Source organism: Dreissena polymorpha, chromosome 10, assembly GCF_020536995.1.
Source record: "Dreissena polymorpha isolate Duluth1 chromosome 10, UMN_Dpol_1.0, whole genome shotgun sequence".
NCBI classification, from domain to species: Eukaryota; Metazoa; Mollusca; class Bivalvia; order Myida; family Dreissenidae; genus Dreissena; species Dreissena polymorpha.
The window spans coordinates 13857344-13876628 of NC_068364.1; the positions used below are offsets into that span (position 1 = coordinate 13857344).

Sequence of the window (19285 nt, forward strand, 5' to 3'; positions counted from 1 at the left end):
TAGGGATGACACCAACAATACATTCAGGTAGGACACTAATGTGGCTACGGATGACACCAACAAAACATTCAGGTAGGAAACTACATGTGGCTAGGGATGACACCATCAATACATTCATGTAGGAAACTACATGTGGCTAGGGATGACACCAACAATACATTCAGGTAGGACACTAATGTGGCTAGGGATGACACCAACAAAACATTCAGGTAGGAAACTACATGTGGCTAGGGATGACACCAACAAAACATTCAGGTAGGAAACTACATGTGGCTAGGGATGACACAAACAATACATTCAGGTAGGAAACTACATGTGGCTAGGGATGACACCAACAATACATTCAGATAGGAAACTACATGTGGCTAGGGATGACACCAACAATTCATTCAGGTAGGAAACTACACACTATCTCTGTAAACTAAACCATACCATTACTGATGTGCACACTGCACCATACCATTACAGATGTGCCCAATGCACCATACCATTACTGATGTGCACACTGTATCATACCATTACTGATGTGCACACTGCATCAATCCATTACTGATGTGCACACTGCATCATACCATTACTGATGTGCACACTGCATCAATCCATTACTGATGTGCACACTGCATCAATCCATTACTGATGTGCAGACTGCACAATACCATTACTGATGTGCTCACTTCATCATACCATTACTGATGTGTACACTGCACCATACCATTACTGATGTACAAACTGCACAATACCATTACTGATGTGCACACTGCCCAATACCATTACTGATGTGCACATTGCATCATACCATTACTGATGTGCACACTGCATCATACCATTCCTGATGTGCCCAATGCACCATACCATTACTGATGTGCACACTGCATCATACCATTACTGATGTGCACACTGCATCAATCCATTACTGATGTGCCCAATGCACCAAACCATTACTGATGTGCACACTGCATCCTGTCATTACTGATGTGCACTCTACATCATACCATTACTGATGTCTACACTGCAACTTACCATAACTGATGTGCACACTGCAGCATGCCATAACTGATGTGTACACTGCATCATACAACTACTGATGTGCACCCTGCACTATACAATTACTGATATGCACATTGCACAATACCATTAGTGACGTTCACACTGCACCATACAATTGCTGATGTGCTTACTGCACCATACCAACTACTGATGTGCACTCTGCACCCTACCATTACTGATGTGTACACCGCATCATACCATTACTGATGTCTACACTGCACCATACCATTACTCATGTGTACACTGCATCATACCATTACTGATGTGTTTACTGCATCATACCATTACTGATGTGTTTACTGATTCATACCATTTCTGATGTGCCCACTGCATCATACCATTACTGATGTGCACACTAAACCATTACTGATGTGCACACTACATCATACCATTACTGATATGTTTACTGCATCATACCATTACTGATGTGTTTACTGATTCATACCATTTTTGATGTGCCCACTGCATCATACCATTACTGATGTGCACACTAAACCATTACTGATGTATTAACTGCATCATACCTTTACTGATGTGCACACTGCATCATACCATTACTGATGTGCACACTGCATCATACCATTAATGATATGCACACTACATCATACCATTACTGATGTGTTAACTGCATCATACCATTACTGATGTGTTAACTGCATCATACCATTACTGATGCGCCCACTGCATCATACCAGTACTGATGTACACACTACATCATACCATTACTGATGTGCACACAACATCATACCATTACTGATGTGTTTACTGCATCATACCATTACTGATGTGCACACTGCATCATACCATTACTGATGTGCACACTGCATCATACCATTACTGATGTGCCCAATGCATCATACCATTACTGATGTGCACACTACATCATACCATTAGTGATGTGCACACTGCATCATACCATTACTGATGTGTTAACTGCATCATACCATTACTGATGCGCCCACTGCATCATACCAGTACTGATGTACACACTACATCATACCATTACTGATGTGTTTACTGCATCATACCATTACTAATGTGCACACTACATCATACCATTACTGACATGCTTACTGCACCATACCAACTACTGATGTGCACACTGCAGCATACCATTACTGATGTGCACACTGCATCATACAACTTCTGGTGTGCACACTGCACTATACAATTACTGATGTGCACATTGCACAATACCATTTCTGATGTGTACACTGCATCATACCATTACTGATGTGCACATTACATCAGACCATTACTGATGTGCTTACTGTACCAAACCATTACTGATGTGCTCACTGCACCATACCAACTACTGATGTGCACACTGCAGCATCCATAACTGATGTCTACACTGCACCATACCATTACTGATGGGTACTCTTCGGCATACCTGAATACCATTACTGATGTATTTTCTGCACCATCCCATAACTGATGTGCACACTGCAGCATACCATTACTGATGTGCACACTGCATCATACCATTACTGGTGTGCACACTACACCAGACCATTACTGATGTGTACTCTTCAGCATACCTGAATACCATTACTGATGTATACACGGCACCATCCCATAACTGATGTGCACACTGCAGCATACCATTACTGATGTGCACACTGCATTATACAACTTCTGGTGTGCACACTGCACTATACAATTACTGATGTGCACATTGCACAATACCATTACTGATGTTTACACTGCATCATACCATTACTGATGTGCACACTGCATCATAACATTACTGATGTGCACACTGCATCATACAACTACTGATGTGCACACTGCATCATACAACTACTTATGTGCACACTGCATCATACAACTACTTATGTGCACACTTCACACTACCATTACTGATGTGCACACTGCACCATACCATTACTTATGTGCACACTGCACCATACCATTACTGATGTGTACACTGCATCATACCATTCTGATGTGCACACTACAGCAGACCATTACTGATGTGCACACTGCACCATACCATTACTGATGTCAACACTGCACCATACCATTACTGATGTGCACACTGCACAATACCATTACTGATACGTAGCTGCTCAATACCATTACTGATGTGCACACTTCACAATACCATTACTGATGTGTACACTGCACCATACCATTAATGATGTACAAGCTGCACAATACCATTACTGATGTGCACACTTCCCAATACCATTACTGATGTGCACATTGCAGCATGCCATTTCTTATGTGCACAATGCATCATGCGATTGTTGATTTGCATACTGCACCATATCATTACTGATGTGTACACTGCATCATACCATTACTGATGTGCACACTGCCCAATACCATTACTGATGTGCACACTGCACTATTCCATTACTGCTGTGCACACAGCACCATGCCATTGCTGATGTGCACACTGCACAATTCCATTGCTGATGTGCACACTGCATTCACAGGTAAGGAGAGCAATCGAAAATGTTCATCACTGATATGCCGTTAGGGTGTAGGTCTTTCACTTGATCTGACTGAATGCAGAGTATTTGGGACACTTCCTATCTGCAGTGGCAGTCTCTGCTGTTCACCTGCGCCAGTGTTCAGAAATGTTGTTACAGTCTGTGTTTGATTTCAGTGTTGCATTCAAGACCACACCACTGGATAGCACAGGTGTGCCTCACATCCTAGAGCATACTGTGCTATGCGGCTCCCAGAAATACCCCGTCAGGGACCCCTTCTTCAAAATGATTAACAGATCCCTGGCCACATTTATGAATGCATTCACAGGTAAGGAGAGCAATCGAAAATGTTCAAGCTGTGAGTATAATGGGACTGGGTGTCAGATCTAATGTAAAGCAAACATACAGAGTGAGAGAGATTGGCACTGTTCAGATACTAAAACAAGTTGATGACAAACTGTTTTTTTTTTTGGTAATAAATGAAGAAAAATCCATTTGCAACAGTTTAATATTTCAATACTTAATGTGAGTTGCACAAAAGGAATACTAAAACATGTTAAAGTCCCTGTTCATTGCTTCTGTCCAGCTCACCAAATTCCCTCTAAGTGTGCCTATGACTTCTTTTGTAATGACAAATTGAAATTTGAAGATTATTCAAACTTTAGCAGACCTGTAGCTAACTTACTTTGTAAGAATATCAAGTAATTCAAATTACATTATTCTTTTTCTTTACATATTTGGTGAATGTTTGATTTTTGGATCCCATGTAATAAATGTGAGTACTTTTTAGCTCACCTGAGCACAATGTGCTCATGGGGAGTTTTGTGATCGCCTTTTGTCTGTCTTGCGTCGTGAGGCATCAACATTTGCCTTGTTAACACTCTAGAGGCCACATTTATTGTCCCATCTTCATGAAACTTGGTCAGAAGGTTTTTCTCAATGATATCTTGGACAAGTCCGAAAACGGTTTTGGTTGGTTTTAGAACATGGCTGCCAGGGGGTGGCGCATTCTTCCCAATATGGCTTTAGAAAAACCTTGTTTTACTAATTTATTGTCCAATCTTCATGAAACAAGGTCAGGACATTTGTTCTAATTATATCTTGAACTAGTTCAAAAATGGTTCCGGTTGCTTGAAAAACATAGCGGAAATGGGGTGGGGCATTTTTCCTTATATGGGTATATATTACTATAGTAAAACCTTGTTAACACTCTAGAGGCCATATCAATTGTCTGATCTTAATGATTCTTGGTCAGAATATTTGTCCCAATTTTATTTTGGACGAGTTCATAATTGGTTGAAAAACATGGCCGCCAGGAGGCTAGGCATTTTTCCTTATACATGTGTATGGCTGTAGTAAAATCTTGTTTCACTCTATAGGTCACATTTATTGTCCAATCTTCATAACACTTTGTCAGAAACTTTGTTTAAGGCGAATTTATCCTAATATGGCTATAGTGAAACCTTGTTAGCACTCTAAAAGTTACATTTATAGTTCACTCTTCATGAAACTTGCTCAGAACATTTGTTCTAATGATATCTTGGGGCTACACTGAGCAGGTCAGTTCCTTTGTATTTCAGGTGAGCGTCTTTGGGCCTCTTGCTAAAATTATTTTGTTATAATTGTATTGTAGCAAGTGAATGGACGATGTAAATGAATGTTTTGTAGCAAGTGAGTGGACAATGTATATGAATGTATTGTAGCAAGTGACTGGACAATGTATCCATTTTCTACACAAAACCGTCAGGACTTCAAGAACCTGCTCTCTATTTACCTGGACGCTGTCTTCTACCCACAGCTGCGGGAGCTCGACTTCAGGTACCTATTATTGGGACAAATGGCGATGCTGATTGTTGTTGGCAAATTGAATTTAAGTTAAGGTGTTGTTTTAAACTCGACTTTTTGTGTTGTTTAATGACAGGCTCAACAGAACATTTGTGTTTAATTTTAATAAGACAATGTGGTAAAATTAAAAATTTTGAATCTTAGAGCACTTTTAATATAAAACTTCTACATTTTGCAAATCTAAGTATTTATTATTAATACTATCACTGCCCCTGCTTGTCTCAGCCAGGAGGGATGGCGACTGGAGCCCGTGGACCTGACAGACCCCAACTCTCCTCTTACTTTCAAGGGGGTCGTCTACAATGAGATGAAGGGAGTCTTCGTAGGTGAAATATGTTGTCAGGGCTTCAAAAGAAGCTCAACTAGTTCATGCTTTATTATCTTAACTGTATACAATATACTCAATAACTTAATTTTCAGGTAGCTTATAGAGAACATTTTTTAGCTCATCTATTTTTTGAAAAAAAAGAGAGCTATTGTCATCACCTTGGCGTCGGCGTCCGGTTAAGTTTTGCGTTTAAGTCCACTTTTCTCATTAAGTATCAATGCTACTGCATTCAAACTTGGAACACTTACTTAATATCATAAGGGGACTGGGCAGGCAAAGTTAGATAACTCTGGCGCACATTTTGACAGAATTATGTGCCCTTTTTATACTTACAAAATTGAGAATTCTGGTTAAGTTTTGTGTTTAGGTCCATTTTATTCCTTAAGTATCAAAGCTATTGCTTTCAAACTTGCAACACTTACTAACTATCATAAGGGGACTGTGCAGGCAAAGTTATGTAACTCTAACTGGCATTTTGACAGAATTATGTGCCCTTTTTATACTTAGAAAATTGAAAATTTGGTTAAGTTTTGTTTTTTGGTCCACTGTACCCATAAAGTATCATAGATATTGCTTTCATACTTGGAACACTCGCAAACTATCATAAGGGGACAGTAAAGGACAAGTTGCATAACTCTGGTTGTCATTTTTACGAAATTATGGCCCTTTTTAACTTAGTAACTTTGAATATATGGTTAAATTTTGTGTTTAGATCCACTTGACTTCTAAAGTATCAAGGCTATTGCTTTCAAACTTCAAATACTTTCATGCTATCATGAGGGTACTGTACCTGGCAAGTTGAATTTTACCTTGACCTTTGAATGACCTTGACACTGAAGGTCAAATTATTAAATTTTGCTAAAATTGCCATAACTTCTTTATTTATGATTAGATTTGATTGATACTTTGACAAAACAACTCTTACCTGACAAACCACAATAGACTCCACCCAAACCATCCCCACACCCCCACACTATACAACCCCCTCCACTCCACCCGTCCCTCCTTTGTGATTGAAATTGAGATAGGTCCCTTCACCTTTAAAAAGAAAAATTGATGAGCGGTCTGCACCCGCAAGGCGGTGCTCTTGTTTTGTTTTGCAATTGCATCTTGAAAAAATGAGGCATACAGTGATTGTCCTGTTTGTCCAGCCATCCATCTTTTTGTATGTGACTTGTGAAGTGTATTTACTGTTTTTTCTAGCACAGTCAGTTTGTTATCTTTGCGGATGGATACAGAATTGGTGTTGTCCGTCAGTCTGTCACGACCTTTTCAGGGCTATATCTCAGAAAATATATAAGATATCAACATACAATTTCATGGGTGTATAGATTTCAGTAAAGAGAAGTGCCATGCACAAGAACCATAACCCTACACGTTCTTGAATACGAGTTATTGCCCTTTGTTTTTTTGTAGGTTGCAAATTTCTAGGGCTATATCGTACCATACTGTGAAACCATTATTAATCGTCAGGCATTAATTTTCATAAATTTCGTCAGTCGACCGATATGAGAATTTAAGATCCTAACGAACAATCATGCTCTATGTTTGAACAAAAACAAATACCAAATTGAACAATATTTTAAACTATACCGTAGACACTCCGGTTTTGACACAAATGGATGTAGATTACACAAGGTACTTAACTGACACGTGACACTTCTTTAAAACGCGTGTGCATTACAGCTGTATCGAATGCGTTGACTTCGTTTATGTAGAATGGTAATGAATTAGCGCTAATTGTTTATAACTTTATTACCCATTAGGTGCATTGTGTTTTTCAGGGGTGTTGCATATTAGCCATCACGCAGCGAATGCCGATGAAAGACAATAAACCAAATAAAAAGATGACGATGTGTGATCAACATGCGTATTTATCACAAATTAATAATGAATATTTTAATTGCTGTTTGTTGTTTGATTGTTTGCGTTTAACCACACTTATTACTATTTTATATGTATCAATTTATTTATTTTTAAATTATTGACATTATTGATTAATATACCGGTAGTTTACTTTTTAAGAACAAACACACACATAGAGTTTCTAATTTTAATGTTGATATCAGAAAAAAAGCATTTTATTTGGAAAAAAAACCACTTAACAAACTGGAACCTCTTTTGTATAACACAAACAGTTTTAAAACGGTATTGACAGCATTTTAATCAAAATCATACCAACTAGAACACATACCCAATTGGCAATTGGCTTCGTTGTTACAAACACTCGTTAACGGTTATTCGATCCCACTTGTCCGCTAATCATAACAATGAACGTGTTAATGGCATACATTAAGAGGGTCCATTACTGTCCCTTGATAACAAAAGACTAGTTAATTGGCATGTGACAAACAGGCCCCATATCCTGCAGTGTTTCTCAAGTGTGTTCCCGCATTCGTACCACGATTTTTCGCAACTGCGATTGATCGCGAATATGTATTACACACAAATCGGATATTGACTGACGCATTTTTTTAAATGCAAAATCAGAAATCGGCGAATTTAAGTGCTGACGAAATCGTCATTTTTATAAAAATGGCGAAATTTTGTGCTGTCGAAAATAAATGGTTTCACAGTATACGATTTCAGCATGAATCTTCATGGGTGTATTGATATCATGAGGAAACATGCCAAGCTTAAGAACCATAACCCTACACTTTCTTAAATAAGAGTTATTGCCCTTTATTGTTTTTGTATGATTAACTTTTCAGGGCTATATCTCTGATACAATACTTCAACATGAAATGTCATGGTTGTTAAGATATCAATGAGGAGAATTGCCTTGCACAAGAACCATATCCCTGTCCTTTCTTCAATAAATGTTATTGCTTTTTGTAGTTTTTGTAATGATGTAACTTTTCAGGGCAGTATCTTAGATACTCTATAAGATTTCAACATGAAACTTCATGGTTGAATAGATATCAATTAGCAGAATTTCAATGCATAAAATCAGTTGCCCTACACTTTATTATTGTTCCTAGGATTATACTGTATCAAGGGACTTGCACCCATCCATAAACTAAATGTATTTAGTACGGTAATCAATTCAATGAATTTGTTTGATAAACTGATTTGCACAAAGTGTCTTGAGGTTTTTGTATTGTTTGAACATATATTCTTTTTTGAAAACAGAACATACAGACATGCTTTAAAATTGTGAATTATGTTGACTTCAATTCTGGCACTGATGATAAGATAAAATTAATTAATATTTTTTTGTATTTAAGTTTAAACAGTCCTAAATGTAAGGATATTTGGATGTCAGTTGAAGCGATAAACAAAATGTGGATATTTTACTACAGTTTGTGCTGACTGTTTATTCCTTGTTCAGTCCAGTCAGCAGAGCATCTTCTGTGAGGCAGTACAGAACCGGCTGTTGCCAAGCCACACGTATGGAGTGGTATCCGGGGGCGACCCTGCCTGCATACCCGACCTCACCTGGCAGCAGCTGAAGCATTTTCACCAGACACACTACCATCCCAGCAATGCCCGGTAGGTCACCGGACGCACTTCCACCCCAGCAATGCCCGGTAGGTCACCAGACACACTACCACCCCAGCAACGCCCGGTAGGTCACCAGACACACTACCATCCCAGCAATGCCCGGTAGGTCACCAGACACACTACCATCCCAGCAATGCCTGGTAGGTCACCAGACACACTACCACCCCAGCAATGCCCGGTAGGTCACCAGACACACTACCACCCCAGCAATGACCGGTAGGTCACCAGACACACTACCACCCCAACAACGCCCGGTAGGTCACCAGACACACTACCACCCCAGCAACGCCCGGTAGGTCACCAGACACACTACCACCCCAGCAATGCCCGGTAGGTCACCAGACAAACTACCACCCAAGCAATGCCCGGTAGGTCAACAGACACACTACCATCCCAGCAATGCCCGGTAGGTCACAAGACACACTACCACCCCAGCAATGCCCGGTAGGTCACCAGACACACTACCACCCAAGCAATGCCCGGTAGGTCACCAGACACACTACCACCCCAGCAAAGACCGGTAGGTCACCAGACACACTACCACCCCAGCAATGCCCGGTAGGTCACAAGACACATTACCACCCCAGCAACGCCCGGTAGGTCACTAGACACACTACCACCCCAGCAAAGACCGGTAGGTCACCAGACACACTACCAACCCAGCAATGCCCGGTAGGTCACAAGACACATTACCACCCCAGCAACGCCCGGTAGGTCACTAGACACACTACCACCCCAGCAACGCCCGGTAGGTCACCAGACACACTTCCACCCCAGCAATGCCCTGTAGGTCACCAGGCACACTACCACCCCAGCAATGCCCTGTAGGGGAACACTGCTGCAGATACAGAATTTCTATAACACTTATTTACTAAGTTAAAAAATAATTGCTGTATTCATTTTTTTAATTGTGTGCATTAGTAATATTGGCCACTGGTTTGATGGCTCGTTCATGAAAACTTACCACAATCACAAAATTGGGAGTGGGGGTGGGACGTTATATGGGGGGCATTTTCATAAACAAACTCAAAACATGATTTGTCGCAAAGTATTACCTAGGAACATGAAATCACCAGCTGTAAACAATTTATTCAAGGGATGCTGTGAGGTTTGGTTAGCTCTTCTCATTGCATGATTGCATGCTGATAAATACACAGCTATTTAAAGCCTCTTGTTTAATTATGCTATAAGCCTTTTAAGCCACTACATTGATTCTTGCAGGTTCTTTACCTATGGCAGTTTTCCCCTGGCCGATCATCTGCACTACATCAATGAGGATTACCTGAAGCACTTTGATGCTGTCACCGTGAACACAGACGTCCCAAATGAGCCCCGATGGGACACCCCGGTAAGGACATTATTACCTTTCAACCTCTAACTTGTACAAATTGCAGAAATACAACTACATTTGGGTAACTTATTTACTGGAATCCATTAACACAATGAAATCCTTTTATCCACTTATACAGAATCAACTTTATTCATGCATAATTGTAGTAATAATAATCCTAACAATAATCCTGGTAAAGCAAGTTTGCTTAGTTGTTTAACAAATTGAAAATAATTATTGGCCGTGAGATGTAATCTAATAGCTTACTTGCCCGTTTCTGTCTTTGTGGAAGTATAATTCAAACAAGAACTGCCCAGTCATTAATGCACACAATATTCTGACTGTTGGTACCCGGTCATTAATGCACACAATATTCTGACTGTTGGTTTTTGGAACCAAACTTTTATTTCATGTAATTATGAGATGCATATCAATGTATACTCTTAGCTACATTGAATTTTACAAATTATTTATCTATTCAGTGTAACACATTAACCATTAAATACAACGTGTCACTTTCAAAACATTGGGAGATGAACATTAAAAAAAGAAGACTTTCATGGAACTTTTCACAAATTTCTTGAGACCAGACGGACGATGATAGCTGTTAATAGCAGGCAGACTCTTGCAAAGAGTGCTTCCCAATTTGGACTATTAATGTTAACATTTTAATGCATTAGTTGTTGTAACACAATATTAGATATGCTAGATATAGTTGGTATGGTAAGTTACTGGATTCTGGTGTTTGTGCTCCATTTGATATAAAAACCATGGACTGTTTTAGTTTATCAATAATAACATGAAGTAAGTTCATTAAAGTTATACTTATTATTGAAAGATAATACCTAAAGGTATGTATTCTTATAATGTGAACGGACAATGTTCTCATGCCACTCTTACTTTAAGATTTGTAAGATTTTAAGTGGTGGTATTGACATGTTAGGAATTGATTACAGAGGGAGGTCAGTATCAGCTGTCAGTCTGACCCGATGGCAGCAGACCCAGCCAAGCAGACCACAGTGTCTGTCAACTATCTACTGTCAGAGTAAGTGGTGTAAAAGTGGTGTAAGCTACATGTATGATCACCCTGTCTGTCAACTATCTCAGGTCTGAGTAAGTGGTGTAAAAGTGGTGTAAGCTACATGTATGATCACCCTGTATGTCAACTATCTCCTGTCTGAGAATGTGGTGTAAAAGTGGTGTAAGCTACATGTATGATCACCCTGTCTGTCAACTATCTCCTGTCAGAGTAAATGGTGTAAATTGGTGTAAGCTACATGTATGATCACCCTGTATGTCAACTGTCTTCTGTCAGAGAAAGTGGTGTAAAAATTGTGTAAGCTACATGAATGATTACCCTGTCTGTCAACTACTAGTATCTCCTGTCTGAGTAAGTGGTGTACAAGTGATGTAAGCTACATGTATGATCACCCTGTCTGTCAACTACCTCCTGTCTGAGTAAGTGTTGTAAGCTACGTGTATGATCACCCTGTCTGTCAACTGTCTCCGGTCTGAGTAAGTGGTGTAAAGTGATGTAAGCTACATGTACGATCACCCTGCATGTCAACTATCTCCTGTCTGAGTAAGTGGTGTAGAAGTGGTGTAAGCTACATGTATGATCACCCTGTCTGTCAATTATCTCCTGTCTGAGTAAGTGGTGTAAAGTGGTGTAAGCTACATGTATGATCACCCTGTCTGTCAACTACCTCTTGTCTGAGTAAGTGGTGTAAGCTACGTGTATGATCACCCTGTCTGTCAACTGTCTCCGGTCTGAGTAAGTGGTGTAAAGTGATATAAGCTACATGTACGATCACCCTGCATGTCAACTATCTCCTGTCTGAGTAAGTGGTGTAAAAGTGGTGAAAGCTACATGTAGGATCACCCTGTCTGTCAATTATATCAGGTCTGAGTAAGTGGTGTAAAGTGGTGTAAGCAGTCATTGAAATTCAGATTTAAATCTACAAGCAAGTCGGGCTAGTACTATGGGAATTTGAACAAGCCCGAGTCAGATTTTACTAGCCCAAACATTTTTGTCAAAAAAAGCAGATAAACATAACATAAAACATCCAAAGAAGCATTCATTTATTCAATCTTTAGAATACAATACAAATCTCTTATTAATTTCATCTTCATCCAAGTTAGCTTCCTCGTCATGTGAGCCAGCCTCTTTCGAATCCTGAAATAAGAAGAAACTAATTTCACACACGGATTTCAATCAAATCACAATTATAAATATATACATAAAGTTTAGGTAAAAAATAGCAGAAATGTATCCCATATATCCATGTGAAAGAGAAAGTAAACCTGAACACCAGAAAATATATAAGCAATTAAGTTCCAGGTTATTCTACAAAAAGCCAGTTGACAAACGCTTCAATCACAGTTACCTCAGATTCGCATTCCTCAACGACGTACCTGAATGACAACTGTTCGGCCATTACTGATACTCTCTGTGTCCCGAACGCAACGCAAAACATTTATTTTACATAATAGTTATCCGGGAACCAATACAAAAACCATGCGCTTTATGCGCAGTAATCCAATTATCGGCTGATTGCCCAGCACATGTGTGCACAATCTGAACGCATCGGACAGTGGGCTACACCACACCGTCGCCGATATGGCGGAATTGTCCGAGGTGTCCCGATTGATGTGTGCAGTGTTAAAACATAAGCGGCTGTTGATTTAAGCGGCTCAAAACTTTGTTTACAAATATTGAAAATGAAAGTGGAACTCGTTTTCTGTTTAATGAATTGTACAAGCACGTCGGGCTTGTAATAGTAGATTTTCTACAAGCCCGAAAGAAAAAATACTAGTTTTTTGCTGTCGGACTAGTGCGAATTTCGACGACTGTGTAAGCTACATGTATGATCACCCTGACTTGTTAACTATCTCCGGTCTGAGTAAGTGGTGTAAAGTGGTGTAAGCTACATGTATGATCACCCTGCATGTCAACTATCTCCTGTCTGAGTAAGTGGTGTAAAAGTGGTGTAATCTACATGTATGATCACCCTGTCTGTCAATTATCTCGGGTCTGAGTAAGTAGTGTAAAGTGGTGTAAGCTACATGTATGATCACCCTGTCTGTCAACTACCTCCTGTCTGAGTAAGTGGTGTAAGCTAGGTGTTTGATCACCTGTCTGTCAACTATCTCTGGTCTGAGTAAGTGGTGTAAAAGTGGTGAAAGCAACATGTATGATCACCCTGTCTGTCAATTATCTCAGGTCTGAGTAAGTGGTGTAAAGTGGTGTAAATTACATGTATGATCACCCTGTCTGTCAACTAGCTCAGGTCTGAGTAAGTGGTGTAAAAGTGGTGTAAGCTACATGTATGATCACCCTGTCTGTCAACTATCTCCTGTCTGTCAACTATCTCCTGTCTGAGTAAGTGGTGTAAAAGTGGTGTAAGCTACATGTATGATCACCCTGTGTGTCAACTATCTCCTGTCTGAGTAATTGGTGTAAAAGTGGTGTATGCTAAATGTATGATCTCCCTGTCTATTAACTACCATTTATCAGAATTAGTTGGGTAAACTAGAGATAGCAACACCCGGTATGTCAACTATCTCCTGTCTGAGTAAGTGGTGTAAAAGAGGTGTAATTTACATCATATGATGTCAACTATCTCCTGTCTGTCAACTATCTCCTGTCTGAGTAATTGGTGTAAACGTGGTGTAAGCTACATGTATGATCATCCTGTATGTCAACTATCTCCTGTCTGAGTAAGTGGTGTAAACGTGGTGTAAGATACATGTATAATCGCCCTGTATATTAACTACCATTTATCAGAATAAGTTATGTAAACTAGAGATAGCATCACCCTGTATGTCAACTATATCCTGCCTTGCCTGAGTAAGTGGTGTAAAAGTGGTGTAAGCTACATGTTTGATCAACTTGTATATTATTTATCAGAATTAGTTGTGTAATCAAGAGATAGCATCACCCTGTTTATCAACTATATCCTGCCTGAGTAAGTAGCGTTGCATAAAGTTAGGATCACCCTCAGTTAATTTTTTTAATATTGTTACTTGAGCACTCTGTTGTACTGTCGTTTTGCTTGCAGGATCACAGACTCAGATGAGGCAACCACACTGAGTATCCAGTCCCTCCGCTACTTGAGTACTCTATTGAACTGTCGTTTTGCTTACAGGATCACAGACTCAGATGAGGCAACCACACTGAGTATCCAGTCCCTCCGCTACTTGAGCACTCTATTGTACTGTCGTTTTGCTTACAGGATCACAGACTCAGATGAGGCAACCACACTGAGTATCCAGTCCATCCCGCTTCTTGAGCACTCTATTGAACTGTCATTTTGCTTACAGGATCACAGACTCAGATGAGGCAACCACACTGAGTATCCAGTCCCTCCACTACTTGAGCACTCTATTGAACTGTCATTTTGCTCCCAGGATCACAGACTCAGATGAGGCAACCACACTGAGTATCCAGTCCCTCCGCTACTTGAGTACTCTATTGAACTGTCATTTTGCTTACAGGATCACAGACTCAGATGAGGCAACCACACTGAGTATCCAGTCCACCCTGCTACTTGAGCACTCTATTTTTTTTTTTGTGTTTTTTTTATTCAATATCATACATACAATGTAAACATGTATATGATCATACAACATAGTGATTGTACAAAGCAATAAAGTTCAGACATGTTATACAAGATATGCTAATATAATATATATTTTTTTAGAGAGAAAAGAAAAGAACAACAGAGGAATAGTTATGAAAAATGATGAGTTGTGTAAAGGCAGAAGAAAGCATACTGGGCTTGTGTGTTTTGTTGTATATTCACAATGGTCTTGTCAGATTGAAAAAAATAATAATAAAAAAAAATAAACAAAACTATTTTAGAGAGATAAACTAGCATTAGAGTGAAATGTATATAAGTGGACAAAACATTTTGAGAATTTAATCCGATTCCATTTTTGTTCAAAGATTTGTAATGTGTCATTTCTGAGGGCTATTTCTTTCTCAATCTGGATTTTTAGTTTAAGACTATGGACAAAACAATTAAAATTTGGTACTTGTTTTTTGTACTTCATGTTTAAGATAAAATATTTCATCAATATAACCATAAAATTCACAATATTATTACAGTCTATTGATTTCAATGAGTTAATTCCGAAACTTACATTTAAGAAAGATAGTTTAACGTTTAGTTGATGTTGTTCAAGAAAAGATATTAATTGATTCCAAATAGGCTGGATGTGTTTGCACTCCTAGAAAAGATGTTGAGCACTCTATTGTACTGTCATTTTGCTTACAGGATGACAGACTCAGATTAGGCATACACACTGAGTATCCAGTCCCTCCGCTACTTGAGCACTCTATTGTACTGTTGTTTTGCTTACAGGATCACAGACTCAGATGAGGCAACCACACTGAGTATCCAGTCCCTTCGCTACTAGAGCACTCTTTTGTACTGTTGTTTTGCTTACAGGATCACAGACTCAGATTAGGCAACCACACTGAGTATCCAGGCCACCCTGCTACTTGAGCACTCTGTTGTACTGTCGTTTCACTTACAGGATCACAGACTCAGATGAGGCAACCACACTGAGTATCCAGGCCACCTTGCTACTTGGGCACTCTATTGTACTGTTGTTTGGCTTACAGGATCACAGACTCAGATGAGGCAACCACACTGAGTATCCTGTCCACCCTGCTACTTAAGCACTCTATTGTACTGTCATTTTGCTTACAGGATCACAGACTCAGATGAGGCAACCACACTGAGTATACAGTCCACCCTGCTACTTGAGCACTCTATTGTACTGTCGTTTTGCTAACAGGATCACAGACTCAGATGAGGCAACCACACTGAGTATCCTGTCCACCCTGCTACTTAAGCACTCTGTTGTACTGTCATTTTGCTTACAGGATCACAGACTAACATTAGGCAACCACACTGAGTATCCTGTCCCTCCGCTACTTGAGCACTCTGTTGTACTGTTGTTTGGCTTACAGGATCACAGACTCAGATGAGGCAACCACACTGAGTATCCAGTCCCTTTGCTACTTGAGTACTCTATTGTACTTTCGTTTCGCTTACAAGGTCACAGACTCAGATTAGGCAACCACACTGAGTATCCTGTCCCCCCGCTACTTCAGCACTCCTTTGTACGATCATTTTGCTTACAGGATCACAGACTCAGATGAGGCAACCACACTGAGTATCCGGTCCCTCCGCTACTTGAGCACTCTTTTGTACTGTCGCTTTGCTTACAGGATCACAGACTCAGATGAGGCAACCACACTGAGTATCCAGTCCCTTCGCTACTAGAGCACTCTTTTGTACTGTTGTTTTGCTTACAGGATCACAGACTCAGATTAGGCAACCACACTGAGTATCCAGTCCACCCTGCTACTTGAGCACTCTGTTGTACTGTCGTTTCACTTACAGGATTACAGACTCAGATGAGGCAACCACACTGAGTATCCAGGCCACCTTGCTACTTTGGCACTCTATTGTACTGTCGTTTTGCTTACAGGATCACAGACTCAGATGAGGCAACCACACTGAGTATCCTGTCCACCCTGCTACTTAAGCACTCTATTGTACTGTCATTTTGCTTACAGGATCACAGACTCAGATGAGGCAACCACACTGAGTATACAGTCCACCCTGCTACTTGAGCACTCTATTGTACTGTCGTTTTGCTTACAGGATCACAGACTCAGATGAGGCAACCACACTGAGTATCCTGTCCACCTTGCTACTTAAGCACTCTGTTGTACTGTCATTTTGCTTACAGGATCACAGACTAAGATTAGGCAACCACACTGAGAATCCTGTCCCTCCGCTTCTTGAGCACTCTATTGAACTGTCATTTTGCTTACAGGATCACAGACTCAGATAAGGCAACCACACTGAGTATCCAGTCCCTCCGCTACTTGAGCACTCTGTTGTACTGTTGTTTGGCTTACAGGATCACAGACTCAGATGAGGCAACCACACTGAGTATCCAGTCCCTTCGCTACTTGAGTACTCTATTGTACTGTCATTTTGCTTACAGGATCACAGACTCAAATAAGGCAACCACACTGAGTATCCAGTCCACCCTGCTACTTGAGCACTCTATTGTACTTTCGTTTCGCTTACAAGGTCACAGACTCAGATTAGGCAACCACACTGAGTATCCTGTCCCCCCGCTACTTCAGCACTCTTTTGTACGGTCGTTTTGCTTACAGGATCACAGACTCAGATGAGGCAACCACACTGAGTATCCGGTCCCTCCGCTACTTGAGCACTCTTTTGTACTGTCGTTTTGCTACCAGGATCACAGACTCAGATGAGGCAACCACACTGAGTATCCAGTCACTACGCTACTTGGGCACTCTATTGTACTGTCGTTTTGCTTACAGGATCACAGACTCAGATTAGGCAACCACACGGAGTATCCAGTCCCTCCGCTACTTGAGCACTCTTTTGTACTGTCGTTTTGCTTACAGGATCACAGACTCAGATGAGGCAACCTCACTGAGTATCCAGTCCACCCCGCTACTTGAGCACTCTTTTGTACTGTCGTTTTGCTTACAGGATCACAGACTTAGATGAGGCAACCACACTGAGTATCCAGGCCACCCTGCTACTTGGGCACTCTATTGTTCTGTCGTTTTGCTTACAGGATCACAGACTCAGATGAGGCAACCACACTGAGTATCCTGTCCACCCTGTTACTTAAGCACTCTATTGTACTGTCATTTTGCTTACAGGATCACAGACTCAGATTAGGCAACCACACTGAGTATCCTGTCCACCCTGCTACTTGAGCACTCTATTGTACTGTCATTTTGCTTACAGGATCACAGACTCAGATGAGGCAACCACACTGAATATCCAGTCCCTCCGCTACTTGAGTACTCTATTGAACTGTCATTTTGCTTACAGGATCACAGACTCAGATAAGGCAACCACACTGAGTATCCTGTCCATCCCGCTACTTGAGCACTCTGTTGTACTGTCATTTTGCTTACAGGATCACAGACTCAGATGAGGCAACCACACTGAGTATCCAGTCCATCCCGCTACTTGGGCACTCTTTTGTACTGTCGTTTTGCTTACAGGATCACAGACTCAGATGAGGCAACCTCACTGAGTATCCAGTCCCTCTGCTACTTGAGCACTCTTTTGTACTGTCATTTTGCTTACAGGATCACAGACTCAGATGAGGCAACCTCACTGAGTATCCAGTCCACCCCGCTACTTGAGCACTCTTTTGTACTGTCGTTTTGCTTACAGGATCACAGACTTAGATGAGGCAACCACACTGAGTATCCAGGCCACCCTGCTACTTGGGCACTCTATTGTTCTGTCGTTTTGCTTACAGGATCACAGACTCAGATGAGGCAACCACACTGAGTATCCTGTCCACCCTGTTACTTAAGCACTCTATTGTACTGTCATTTTGCTTACAGGATCACAGACTCAGATTAGGCAACCACACTGAGTATCCTGTCCACCCTGCTACTTGAGCACTCTATTGTACTGTCATTTTGCTTACAGGATCACAGACTCAGATGAGGTAACCACACTGAATATCCAGTCCCTCCGCTACTTGAGTACTCTATTGAACTGTCATTTTGCTTACAGGATCACAGACTCAGATTAGGCAACCACACTGAGTATCCTGTCCCTCCGCTACTTGAGTACTCTATTGAACTGTCATTTTGCTTACAGGATCACTGACTCAGATGAGGCAACCACACTGAGTATCCAGTCCCTCCGCTACTTGAGTACTCTATTGAAATGTCATTTTGCTTACAGGATCACAGAC

At 40.6% G+C, this 19285-nt stretch overlaps 1 protein-coding gene across 2 annotated transcripts in view; it reads left to right on the top strand.

Moving 5' to 3' along the window:
* The window catches only part of LOC127847432 (presequence protease, mitochondrial-like), a 93131-nt gene that overhangs the window by 7821 nt on the left and 66025 nt on the right, over positions 1–19285 (top strand). For both annotated transcript variants that reach the window (XR_008033963.1, XM_052379337.1), the window contains exons 4-9: positions 3665–3816; positions 5192–5306; positions 5559–5655; positions 8993–9153; positions 10387–10513; positions 11452–11540. Coding sequence is in view for 1 of the 2 variants with exons in the window: in XM_052379337.1 (XP_052235297.1) it covers positions 3665–3816; positions 5192–5306; positions 5559–5655; positions 8993–9153; positions 10387–10513; positions 11452–11540 (741 nt within the window). In the remaining variant the exon portion in view is untranslated. The remainder of the gene's footprint in view (positions 1–3664; positions 3817–5191; positions 5307–5558; positions 5656–8992; positions 9154–10386; positions 10514–11451; positions 11541–19285) is intronic.